Source organism: Oryctolagus cuniculus, chromosome 16, assembly GCF_051225735.1.
Source record: "Oryctolagus cuniculus isolate XC-2025 breed Fujian yellow rabbit chromosome 16, ASM5122573v1, whole genome shotgun sequence".
In the NCBI taxonomy this organism is placed as follows: Eukaryota; Metazoa; Chordata; class Mammalia; order Lagomorpha; family Leporidae; genus Oryctolagus; species Oryctolagus cuniculus.
This window is the reverse complement of record NC_142882.1, coordinates 83,998,036-84,011,758: the sequence shown is the minus strand read 5'-3', so window position 1 is coordinate 84,011,758 and position 13,723 is coordinate 83,998,036. Positions and strand designations below refer to the sequence as shown.

Here is a 13,723-nt window from a genome sequence, read left to right as displayed (position 1 = left end):
TCCTACCCCCATTTCCCATTAAGATTCGTTTTCAATTAACTGTATACACAGAAGACCAGCACTATACTAAGTAAAGATTTCAATAATCTGTGCACACAGTTTGACAACCAGTTTTGCAGTTAACCGTCATAATAAAACTCATTGTGGACAGAGGTCCTGCATGGTAAGTTAGTACACAGTGACTCCTGTTGTTAATCTAACAACACTCTTATGTATGATGTCAGTGACCACCCAAGGCTTTTGACATGAGCTATCTAGGCTTTGGAAGCCTTTTGAATCCACAGTCTCCATCAGTATTTAGACAAGGCCATAAGCAAAGTAGAAGCTCTCTTCTCCCTTCAGAGAAAAGTACATCCTTCTTTGATGGCCATGTCTTTCTGTTGGGGTCTCACTCGCAGAGATCCTTCATGCAGAACATTTTTTGCCACAGTGTCTTGGCTTTCGATGCCTGAGATGCTCTCATGGGCTTTTCAGCCAGACCAGGATGCCTTAAGGGCTATTTTGAAGTCAGAGTGCTACTTAAAGTGATTGTCATTTGATGAGTCTGCTGTGTGGACTGCTTCCCATGTTGGAACATTTTTATTTTATTTTTTTTAAGATTTTATTTGAGAGGCAGAGTTACAGACAGTGGGAGGGAAAGACAGAGAGAAAGGTCTTCCTTCTGTTGGTTCATTCCCCAGATGGCCGCAACAGCCAGAGCTGTGCCAGTCCGAAGCCAGGAGCCAGCAGCCTCCTCCAGTTCTCCCATGTGGGTGCAGGGGCCCAAGGACTTGGGCCGTCTTCTACTGCCTTCCCAGGCCATAGAAGAGAGCTGGATTGGAAGAGGAGCAGTTGGGACTAGAACTAGCGCCCATATGGGATGCCAGCGCTGCAGGCGGAGGATCAACCCACTGTGCCATGGGGCCGGTGCATTTTCTCTTTTTAAATTCTACTTATTACATTTGATCTTATTTATATGATCCCTTCAACAGTTAATCCTATCTATATGTTCACTTGAACGCTTAATATGATCACTTGAACGCTTAAGATGGCATTTTTACCACCCAGCTTAATGGTTTTTGGGGTCCCATGACACATTTTTAAACTGTACTCTTAGAAGTAAGTCCGTAGGACTGTATGCAGAACTCTACAACTTTAGTTATAAACTTCCTCCTCCTTTCTCATTACCGTTCTTAATTTTTACTGAGATGTTTTCAGTTGACTTTATACACATATGATTAACTCTAACTCTGTGTTAAGTAAAGACTTCAACAAATAGTATGAAGAAAAAAAAAACTTCCTCAGCAGACAAGGCAAGGGCTGTTCAAGTCACTGCTTCTCGAAGTGTCGGTTTCACTTCTACAGATTTCCGTTGAGTGGCTGCTCCACTTCTGATTCAGCTCCCTGTTGCTGGTGTATCTGGGAAGGCAGTGGAAGATGGCCCAACTGCTTGGGCCCTTGACATTCACATGGGAGACCTGGATAGGGTTGTAAGTTCCAGGTTCTAGCTGGAGCTGTTGAAGCCATTTGGGCAGTAAACCAGTGGATGGATGATCTCTCTTTCCTCCGTCACTGTACCTTTCAAATGAATGAAATGTTTAAAAAAAAAAAAATGGTGAAACACTGAATAGACATTCCTATGAGGATGGTATATGAGTTCAAATGGACAACATACAATGAAAAGATAGCCAGCCTTATTAATCATTAGGGAAATGCAAATCTCAACCACAGTGAGATACCACTTACCCATTTGGATGGCTGGCATAAAAAAATAAAAAATACAACCAAAGGTGGAAGCAACCCAAGTCTTATCAACAGTTGGGTGGATAAATACAGTGTATGGGATATGTATAAATATTCAATGGAATGTTACTCAGACTTAAAAAAGAATGGGATTCTGACAAATGCCACAACGTGAATGAACCTTGAAGTCATGTGTGGAGAATAAGAGGAAAGATACTGTATGATTCCATGTATATGAAGTACCTGGAATAGTTGTATTCGTAAGCACGGGAGGTAGAATGGTGGTTGTCAAGGGCTGGAAGAAAGGAGGAATGAGGAGCTTTTTCTTTATTGTGTGCAGGGTTTCAGTTTTTGCAATATGAGGAGAGCTATAGAGAAGGACAGTGGTAGTGATGGTTACATAGCACTGAGAATACTTAATGCAACTGCACTATTCACTTAAAAATAGCTAAGATAAGTAAATTTATGATACATGTATTTTACAATTTAAAGATTGTTTTTAAATGATAAAGATTAGTTGTAGAAATTTGTCCTTTGAAGGGAAGCTTAGCCAATGTCTATTGTTTCAGACTCCAAATGTGATTTTTAAATGTTAGACTTTAAAGCTTGTTTTTGTTTATCCTAGGGAATCATATATTTGTCTTTTTATTCTTTTAGACTTTATAGGCCATTTTATCTTCAGCTGACCATTATGCCTTGCATAAACTATTCTATTCAGAAACCCTACAGTCCATTTGATATAGATAAATCATCTACCATCCAAAAACAAACTCAGGTTAAGCTAAGGTTGGTTTGAATTTTTTAATATTTTTTAGGAATACTATTTCTGATATCTCAAGCAATTTTACTTTATAAATGATCATTTGTAGTAGCTAATTTTATACAATGGTGGGTTTGTGTGTGTTTCTTATTACTACTCCAGTTATTTTTCCACCTGTATATTTTAGTAGGCCTTCGCTAGATTTGAATTGTGATCTGTTTTAAGCGTATCATATTTGGTTGCAGTGGAGGGCCTTAAAATGTTTGCAGATAATAAAAATGTAATGATCTGAAATATTCTTCAGATTATCCATTGCATCCATAGCTTCCTTTTTAATTGCACAAAATAAAATGCAATTATTGGATGGGTATTTGGCATAGTAGTTAAGACACTACTTGGGATGCCCACATCCCATATTGGAGTTCCTGTGTTCAAGTTCTAGATACACTTCCAATCCAGGTTCCTGTTCATGTGCACTATGGGGAACAGCAGGTGATAACTGAATGATGTGGGTCCCTGCAGTCCCCATATGGGAGACCCAGATGAGTTCTGGGCTCCTGGCTTTAGTTTGGCCCAGCCTTGGCTATTGCAGGCATTTGGGCAGTGAGCAGTAGGTAGAAGATCTATTTTTGACAAATAAAATGAAAATAAATTAATTTTTAAAATGTAGTTAAAAGTATTGGGTGATATGACAGATTCTGTGTATGATAGAACAATTTTTTAAAAAATGTTTATTAGGTTCAGCAGTTAATTATTTTTCCATGTATTTCTATCATCAGAGTCCAAACAGATGCTGATAAATATGGTGGAACACCAGTTCAATTCCAGTTGAAAGAGAAGAAAAAAAAAGGATATTGTGAATGTTGTTTGAAGAAATATGAAGATCTTGAAACTGTAAATGTGATTTTATATTTAGGGGATTAATTTTTCTAAAACTATGAGTAATATTTGCTGTTTAAATGTTATCTTATTCTTCCAGTGGTGGTTTATAACTTGTTAATTATAAGTATCATGTATTTCCTTTTTTTTTTTTTTTTTTTTTTTTGACAGAGTGGACAGTGAGAGAGAGAGAAAGAGAGAAAGGTCTTCCTTTTGATGTTGGTTCACCCTCCAATGGCCGCTGTGGCCGGTGCGCTGCGGCCGCCGCAGTGCGCTGATCCAAAGGCAGGAGCCAGGTGCTTCTCCTGGTCTCCCATGGGGTGCAGGGCCCAAGCACTTGGGCCATCCTCCACTGCACTCCCTGGCCACAGCAGAGAGCTGGCCTGGAAGAGGGGCAACCGGGAAAGAATCCAGTGCCCCGACCGGGACTAGAACCCGGTGTGCCAGCGCTGCAAAGTGGAGGATTAGCCTAGTGAGCCACGGCACCGGCCCCATATATTTCCTTTCGATGGAAATATCTCAAATTTTAGGAACCTAAAGCGGGGGAATAGTATTGGAAAGTCATTTTCATCCATTCAACAAATACTTATTGAGCACCTACTATATTCTAATCACTGATGTGGGTGAATAGCATTGAACAAGAGAGACCTAGTGCCTACCTTTATGGAGATTACATTCTGTAGGTCCACCTGGAATTTATTTGGCAATTATTTTTTGAGTACTGGAGCTAAAGCAAACAAAAACAAGGTAGACATTTCCTACTCTTGCACATTTTATGTTATGGCAGAGAAAATAGATGTAAAACACATAGTTGTAAGTGCAATGAGTATCACAAAAAGTAAAATACAAAGACACAGTAGTAATAAATAATGAGGTTATTTAACCTAAAATAAGTGATAGATGGTCCATCTGAGAAAATGACATTTAATCAAGATTTAAAGGATAAATATGAAGAATTAATTGGAAATGGAGAGGAACTGCATATAAATTGGAGACTGTTTTACTTTAATAAATGATTTTTTGCCAGAATTTGAATAAACCAAATCTGAACTTAGAGGTTTAATATTTCTTTTTAAATTATATTTCCTGAGCCGGCGCCATGGCTCAATAGGCTAATCCTCCACCTTGCGGCGCCGGCACACCGGGTTCTAGTCCTGGTTGGGGCGCCGGATTCTGTCCCGGTTGCCCCTCTTCCAGGCCAGCTCTCTGCTATGGCCAGGGAGTGCAGTGGAGGATGGCCCAGGTGCTTGGGCCCTGCACCCCGTGGGAGACCAGGAAAAGCACCTGGATCCTGGCTCCTGCCATCGGATCAGCGCGGTGCGCCGGCTGCAGCGGCGGCCATTGGAGGGTGAACCAACGGCAAAGGAAGACCTTTCTCTCTCTGTCTCTCTCTCTCACTGTCCACTCTGCCTGTCAAAAAAAAAAAAAATAAAATAAAATAAATTATATTTCCTTTTTTAATAGTACTGAACATATAATCACATTTTTCCATGAACTTTTTGAAGTACTCCCATGTATAATTTCTACTTGGTAAATTTTGCAATTAAGAGGGAATGCATATGTATTCCAAGATGCATTGTTTTTTAAGGTCAGTGGAGAATTTAATTTTTTGATAGACAGTGAAGTTATCAAATTTTAAAGTCAAGTGAAACTAGGGAGATGGGAAGAAGGTTCTTCCTTGGTCATCACAGTATAAGCCTCTAGGTGGAACTTCCTGATCAGTTGACAAATACTGGAATTAGCCTGGACATTCCACATATTCAGATAGAACTTTGTGTACTGTGAGTTGTATTCCAGTACACCATGACCTTGTTTACTTTGTGTTCAACCACTCTTAAGATTGAGAATAGCTGCTCTGTACTCTGAAGTTGTGCTCTTCTGTTTGTTCATTCTCAGATGTTCTCTTCACTTACAAGTGTTGGTTCTTTATACTTCACAACATAATGTTCATCTGTTCATTAAACCTGCATTCTAGAATCTTAAGTATTTTGGATTCTTAGTTGTTAATTTATAGTGTTTTACTCATTCAGTACTCTATAGAAGCCATACCTTATTGATATTTATCATAGTAAAGGGAAAAGTGTTTTCTAAAAATGCTAGCATACACTAAATATTAAGAGTTACTGTCATTTTGTCTGTATTTTCTTTTTCTGATACAACTTTCTCTTTTCAGTTTCATTGTAACTATAAATTAGTACTGTTCTTACTGAAAGATGGAAAACAGAAAGTAGTTTAGTGGTTTCTGAGAACTTTTAACATCTTCTTCTTATTCTTTGGAATAATTATTGGAAATTTAATTTTAGGGGCATGAAAATGTTTGAAAGCCTGAATCAAAAAGGGGGCATCTCTTTATTTAGAAATATAATTTAATGACATGTTTTTTACTTTTGTTTTAGCATCTCCTAAGTGAGCAACACAGAAGCTTTGCACAGAGTAATCACTATCAAGTTGTTGATGATATCATATCCAAGTTAGTTTTTGATTTTATGGAATATGAAAGGGACACGCCTAAAAAAAAGAGGTAATTTAAATCCTACTAGAATATTAAACTGTTTGATTAACCTGAAAATAATTCCAAAGTTTGCCTCTTTTTGGAATTTCTACTTTGAGAATGTGCATATGGTCAATAACTAATAACTTCCCTTCTCTCCTCCCCCTGCTACCTAACGTGCTTACAGCAGGTTATTTATAGTCTCCTTCTTGACATTGGCATTTAAAAGAAGGTTGGTAAAATTTTTTTCTGAAGAGCCAGCTGTTTTTAAGGTCAGAGCCAGCATCGTGACAACAGGTAGTTGCCGCCTATGATGGCAGCATCCCATATGGGTGCTGGTTTATTTGCTGCCTGCTTCACTTCCCATCCAGCTCCCTGCTAATGGCCTGGGAAACACAGCAGAAGATGGTCCAAGTGTTTGGGCCTCTGCCATCAGGTGGAATACCCAGATGGAGTTCCAGGGTCCTGACTTCAGCCTGGCTCAGCCCTGGCTGTTGTCATTTGGGGAGTGAACCAGCAGATGGAAGATATCTCTCTCTCTCTCTCTCTCTCTCTCTCTCTCTCTCAATCTCTCAATCTCTCAATCTCCCTGTCTCTGTAACTCTGGCTTTCAAATCAATAAATAAATCTTTAAAAATAAAATATAATGTTATGTGAACCATAAGATCTTTGTTAAATATTCAGCTTTTATGCCACAATGGGTGTAGCTGTGTTGCAGTAAAACTTTATTTAGAAAATAGACTGAAGGCTAGATTTTCCCACAGTTTGAATAGTTTGCTTACTCTTAGTCTAGAACAATAAAGTTTACCTTCTATTTATAAGAGGCTTGAAACTTTTAATTAATTTTAAGGGATTTTAAGGAACCTTCTTTAACCTTCCTCTATGAAGCCTTATTTTTTACTTTCACTAAATAATACACTCTCTTTGCTGGTAATTACTAAAGGTACCAACAGGATTTTTTTTTAATTATTTTTTAAATTTTTTAAGAAAGCTTTTATTTAATGAATACAAATTTCATAGGTACAGCTTTAGGAATATAGTGGTTCTTCCCCCTATACCCACCCTCCCACCCCCACTCCAATCCCACCTCCTGCTCCCTCTCCCATCCCATTCTTAATTAGTATTCATTTTTTAATTAACTTTATATACAGAAGACCAACTCTATTCTAAGATTTCCAGTTTGCACCCACACAAACACACAAAGTATGAAGTACTGTTTGAAAACAAGTTTTGTAGTTAATTCTCATAGTACAACTCATTAAGGACAGAGGTCCTACATGGAGAGTAAGTGCACAGTGATTCCCAACAGGACTTTTAACTGAAAATACAGTTTAGTCAATGTACAATGACTACATACTGATTAAGGAAAATGGTCCTAATTAGATTATTATTGAGATTAAAGGGTGATGCTCTCTAAATGGATACCCCTGTACCTAGGGTTAGTGATGATTCAATAAGTTATTCTGTCTTTAGATCTATTTTAGACTAATGGTATTTATTTTGATTTATAAAGATACTTATATTAATTTTGACTTCCTGCAGCCTCCCCACACCCCGTTAAAGATTTATTTGAAAGCTGGCAGAGTTAGAGAGGGAGAGACAGAGAGAAGGATCCTTCATCCACTGGTTCACTCCTCAGATGACTGCAATGGCTAGGGCTGGGCCAGGCCAGAGTCAGGAGCTTCATTGGGTCTCCCACATGGGTAGCAGGAACTGAAGAACCTAAGACATCTTCTGGTGCTTTCTCAGGCCATTAGCAGGGAGCTGGATCAGAAGTGGAGCAGCTAGGACCCAAATCAGGAACCATTCTGATTGAAGGGGCAGACAAAATTGTATTACATTTATCATTATTATTTGTGTTATATATAACATAAAACATAATTGGTGAGCTGTTAACTTCTGTATTTGTATAGATTGTTTCATAAAACGACCATCACAAGGATATCAAGACACTATAAAGAAAAGGGTTTCAGGTTAAATATGTGCCATCTTTAGAAGTATAAACATTTTAAGTTCTCATTTTATTCTTAAATAATAAGTATTTTTACCTTTGATTTCTCAATAAATACTCAATTTTCCACAATGCTAAATAAGAAGAGTAAAATATTCATTAATACAAATCAAAAGTACAGAAGTAAAGAAATTTTTCAGAATCATGAGAGCAAAATTAAGAGCAGGCCCAAATTCATTTACTATCATTTTTCTTGACTGTACATGATTAAACTAGTTTTAAGCACCCAGTTCAGGATATTTGATAACTTTGGGGTGGAGAGTGAAGAATGTGGAAAAGAGTGAGAAGAATTTTCAGCTGTATCTGTAAAGTCTTGATTACTTTAAAAACATCTTAAAAATAAATTAGACAAAATGTTGAGTTCTGTGCTTTTGTGATATTTTCTAAGTTAGGTAGGTTTCTTAAATAGTTTTAAGATATTTTTGCTAATTCTGTTTCTAACAAGATTTTGTTTTGATAGCAAATATTTTAATTTTTTTTCTACAAAGAATAAAATACAGTATTGGATCCTTTTCTCCTGTTTCTGCTAATATCCTGAAAAAGACTCAACCAAAGCAAAAGCTACAATTGCAGCATATTTCTCAGAAAGACTTGAGAGAGAGTAAGATACAGGTGATGGAGCAGAATTTCCTGTGTGAAGAAACTCAGGAACCTGAACAAAAGCTTGTGTTGATTTCAGAACCCATCCACAGCGCTTCAAATGAACTGAGAGAACTCAATGAAAAAATGAATCCTATGTTAAATACAGCTGAAAATGATACAAAACAAAATTTTACACAGCTACCTCCACATAAAAATAAACAGGAATTCATTCTTGACATTTCTGATACTAAATTAAGTAAAAATGACTTAGAAGAGCTAGGGGTAGATCACTGTCCTTGTAGGCTACAGACTTCTATACAAGTTTCTGTTTTCAGTGCAAATAGTGCTGCTCAACCAAAACAGAACTCAGATACTGTGATTTTTCCAACAAAGAATCTGAAGGAAAAGGAACTTCATTCATTACTTGGTCACAGTTCTGATCTGAGAACAATCAACAGTTCACAAGAGCACCTAACAGTTCAGGCAAAGACTCAATCCCCTCATCCTGGTGAAGAACCCAGTGAATGTGACATCAAAAATGTGGATAGTTTACGTTCTTGTAAAATACGTCGAAAAGTGAAAATGTTATTAGGACGAAATAAAAAAGAAAATCTGGAGCCAAATGCTGAATTGGATAAGAAGAGAACTGAATTTCTTATTACACAAGAAGAAAACAGAATCTGTAGTTCACCAGTACAGTCTCTACTGGACTTATTTCAGACTAGTGAGGAGAAGTCAGAATTTATGGGTTTCACAAGTTATACTGAAAACAGTGGTGTATGTGATGTTTTAGATATTTGGGAAGAGGAAAATTCTAATAATCTGTTGTCGATGTTTTTTTCTTCCCCCTCAAATTCTACATTTACTGGCTTTTAGACTTTAAAGGATGTGTATTTTTCGAAAGTCACATAGATCACATTCTTGAAATCTATTTTAGAAATATATATAAAAATTCTTAGGAGTTTTTGGCTACCTTTGTTTACAGAACCAAATGTAAATATTAATAAAGGTGATGTTTCCAATTTTCTACAGAATTTAATATATTAGGAAAATTATAAACTTTTCACTTTGTCATATTTTACTGTGTTCATAATTATTTTGTGAGAATTATAATGAAAAATATAGTTTGCTGTATGCCACTAAAATTTGAGTTTGAGAATATTAAAAATGTATCAACATAAATTTGGATATTTTAAGTTACACTTATTGTCCATTACAATAGATTCTTATGATAACATGGCATTATTAAAAATCTGCAAATTAAAAACATTTCATGGAAAAGGAAAAGATGTGTTAATTTCTGTTAGAATTTTGGACGTCATTGTGACTCAGTTGGGTCAGGTTAGTATTTTGTAACTGACAGATTATCTGTAGGGTAAATAGAAGCCATGAAGGAAAAACTTAACCAGCTGCAATGTGGACTATAGCTCTTGTGCTATTCTTAATTATTTACCTTTGGAAATAACTTTGAGAGTAGTGACTCATTATGCTTCTTCTAACTTAGTGTTGAGAGAAAAAGGATGGTATTGAATCGCAGATAGAGTTTTGAAATCTGTATCAGAATTGCTTTGCTCTACCACTTGCCTGTACAATATTTTGGAATAAATACACATATAACAGCAATTTATCTTTTTATCAGAAGATAGAAGGCAATAACAGTGGCATTTTTTCATGGTAGAAAATTGGTGCCATTGAATATCACATGAATACATTGTCACTAAAAATTAACTTTAGTTAACAGTTGTAAATTTTTGAAATCGTATATGGCTCCCAATATAGAATTAGTTGCATACTTTCTTATACATGGAAAGAGCATTTCCATTTCTTTCAGTACACTTGTATTATGTTAACCATTGCAGGTTACCAGTGAGAATACTGGCTTTTCAACAACTTGATTATTCTTACCAGTTCCTTAGGTAGGATCAATGAAAGAGTCTACAGTGCATATAAGCAAAGCTTGTTTTAGTTATAGATCACTATTGTAGCATTTTCTGTCACAAATGAACATGTGTATCTCTGAATTGATGTCAAGTTTTATAGAGAGTGTTCTAAAAATCTAGAAACTTAGAAAATAATTTGAAGGGTTTTTTCCTTAAGTTAATATCTGTATGTCCCCCAAATCCAGAATAATTAAAAGGTAAACTTGCTATATTAATCTTTGACTCTACAGTGAGTCTCCTCAATTTGCAGTTATGTTTGCACCACAATTATTTGTATCATTTTGCTTCCCTGGTATTTAATGAAGGTGGGGGTGGGAGACTCAAGCTGAACCCTCTAGTAGTTGGTAAATACTTTGGATATTGGACTGAACACTGTAACATTTTCATAATGAATAATCAGCTTTTACGAAATGTTTAGGTTGCAGTTTGTTTGAATGGTGCTATAAACTGAAGCAGGACTATCACATGGCATTTGCATTGGGTTGCATTATGGGGTGGGTACTCAGCCTATAGGATCAAAGCTGATAGAAATCCAGCATAGTTGCAGCATATAATTGTCCTGGCAATGAGTACATTCACCTAGAGGTCAGTGCTTTTGTAAGTTTTTTTTACCAAGGCCCAGCCTATGTATCTTAGGCATTGTGTCTACCCAGAGAAGATGATTCTTAAAAACTTAAATTAATTAAAAAATTCTTTTCTAGTGGCACTTAATTCTCTAATAGCACTTATAATTATACCTTGGTTTCTATATCCACTCACAAAAGGACACAAGTCTTTAACATAGCAAGGTACCTTCAAAAGTAGGAGTCTACAAAGATTCCTTTGCAGGGTAGATGTGAAACTTTGGGTTCTCTTGAATATGATAGGCTGTGTCAAATGGGTGCAGACGAGTAACAGGTCCCGAGCAAGCATAGAATTTTATGATGTTAACACTGGAGATGGAAGGGAAAATAACAGGGTATCTAATAAACTTTTATTTAAGGGCAACAGGTAGTATAGCATTCAGAGTCTGTGGCTCTGTTTTTTGGGGTTAGCCAGACAATAGCGCTGGAGATTTCAGGATTTTTCTGACAAAAGTAGTGAAAGGTATATATTAGAAGTCAAAATAGTTTCTTCTATATTTTTAAGCCAGTTGTTTTCCTATATAGTATGTCTATTAAAAACTTATAAAACAATATGTATTCAGATGTTTATAATTCTAATGTTAGAAAGCTTTATCTTACACTTTCACAGTCAGAATCCAGTGCTGCTTCACTGATAAAGTGAAATGTAAGAATAATGGGCTCCTTCCTATTTGAGGAATCTTCAAAAAGTTCATGGAAAATGCATATTATGGAAAACTGCATAGATCTGAAAATATTTTTGCACCAAAATAGCTTAATTTTTAATTCCATTTTTGAAGTACCCTCCTATGAGATGGAAAAGTTTTTCTCTTCTCCTTTTGAAATACTTTCCTTTTTAAAATATTTATATTTTAAAAGATTTAATATCTTGAGGTATTTCTCCTATGTTTTCTTCTAGTAGTTTCTTAATTCCCAGTCTTATTTAGGACTGATGCATTTTGAGTTGATTTTTGTATAGCGTGAGAAGTAGGGTTAAGTTTCAGTCTTTTATGTAGGATTTCTTAGCACCATTTATTGAAGAGACTGTCCTTTTTCCATTGTATGTTTTTGGCATTTAGTGTGAATTTGGTCCCATTGGTCTGTGTCAGTTTTTATACTATGCCCTTGGTTACAATAGCTCTGTGGTGTATTGTGATGTCTTCAGCTTTGTTCTTTTTCATTCCAGATTGCTTTTGCTATTCAAGCTATTCATTATTATTATTATTTTATGCTACCATGTGAACTTTAGGATTTTTTTTTCTGGTTTTGTGAAGAATGTCTAAGTATTGTGATGAATGTGTTGACTCTGCACTGTAAATCACATTGGGTGGGTATTATGGTTGTTTTAACAATATTCATTTATCCAATCCATGAACATGAAAGTTCTTTGCTTCTTTTGTTGTCTTCATTAGTGTTTTGTAATTTTTTTTTCTAGTCAAACCATGAAGAACTTTATTTCATGTTGAAGAGGTTTTCTAAACCTTAGATACTAGGAGGAAATTGTTTCTTTAAACAGAGAGATTAATTCTTTTTTTTTTAACTTTTATTTCATGAATATAAATTTCCAAAGTACATCTTATGGATTACAATGGCTTCCCCCCCCCCCCATAACTTCCCTCTCACCTGCAACCCTCCCGTTTCCCTCTCCCTCTCCCCTTCCATTCACATCAAGATTCAATTTCAATTCTCTTTATATACAGAAGGTCAGTTTAGCATATATTAAGTAAAGATTTCAACAGTTTGCACCCACATAGAAACATAAAGTGAAAAATACTGTTTGAGTACTAGTTATAGCATTAAGTCACAATGTACAGCACATTAAGGACAGAGATCCTACATGAGGAGTAAGTGCACAGTGACTTCTGTTGTTGACTTAACAAGTTGACACTCTTGTTTATGGCATCAGTAATCACCCTAGGCTTTTGTCATGAGTTGCCAAGGCTATGGAAGCCTTTTGAGTTCACCGACTCTGATCATATTTAGACAAGGCCATGGTCAATGTGGAAGTTCTCTCCTCCCTTCAGAGAAAGGTACCTCCTTTTTTGAAGACCTGTTCTTTCCACTGGGGTCTCATTCGCGGAGATCTTCCATTTAGGGTTGTTGTTGTTTTGCCAGAGTATCTTGGTTTTCCATGCCTGAAATACTCTCATGGGCTTTTCAGCAGATCCGCGTACCTTAAGGGCTGATTCTGAGGCCAGAGTACTGTTTAGGACTTAACTGAAAAGTGATCGCTGTTAAATATAAGAGTGGGAATAAGAGAGGGAAGAGATGTGCAATTCGGGACATGCTCAAGCTGACTTGCCCCAAATGGTAGAGTTAGAAACATACCAAGGGATTCCAATTCAGTCCCATCAAGGTGGCATGTATTTTCTCACAAGTCCCAGTGATCAATTTCTGTTCACAATTGATCATAATGATAGGACTAAGAGCCAAAGGGAGCACATAAACAAGACTAGTGTCTACAAATACTAGGTAATAGAATAAAAAAGGGAGAGAACGATCCAACATGGGAAGCGAGATACACAGCCGACCCATAGAATGGCAAATGTCCTAACAGCACTCTGGCCTCAGAATCAGCCCTTAAGTGTTTTGTAATTTTCATTGTAGATGTCTTTTATATCCTTAGCTAAGTTTATTCTAGGTGTGTTTATGTGTGTGTGTAGCTGTTGAGGACGGGATTGCCCCTGTAATTTCTTTCTCAGTGAGTTTCTCACCGTTATGAAAGTACTGCTGATT

General features: G+C 36.4%; 1 protein-coding gene across 6 annotated transcripts in view; it reads left to right on the top strand.

Moving 5' to 3' along the window:
• DBF4 (DBF4-CDC7 kinase regulatory subunit) overlaps window positions 1-9,732 on the top strand; it is a 29,368-nt gene extending 19,636 nt beyond the window's left edge. For 2 of the 6 annotated variants that reach the window (XM_089315848.1, XM_089315849.1), the window contains exons 9-12: window positions 2,380-2,508; window positions 3,262-3,376; window positions 5,758-5,882; window positions 8,407-9,732. In XM_089315848.1, the coding sequence (XP_089171974.1) occupies window positions 2,380-2,508; window positions 3,262-3,376; window positions 5,758-5,882; window positions 8,407-8,458 (421 nt within the window). In that variant the 3' untranslated portion in view covers window positions 8,459-9,732. Of the gene's footprint in view, window positions 1-2,379; window positions 2,509-3,261; window positions 3,377-5,757; window positions 5,883-8,323 lie in introns of all 6 variants that reach the window. The other 4 variants (XM_051853364.3, XM_051853365.3, XM_089315846.1 and 1 more) reach the window with 2 other exon arrangements.
• The last annotated feature ends 3,991 nt before the right edge of the window (window positions 9,733-13,723 follow it).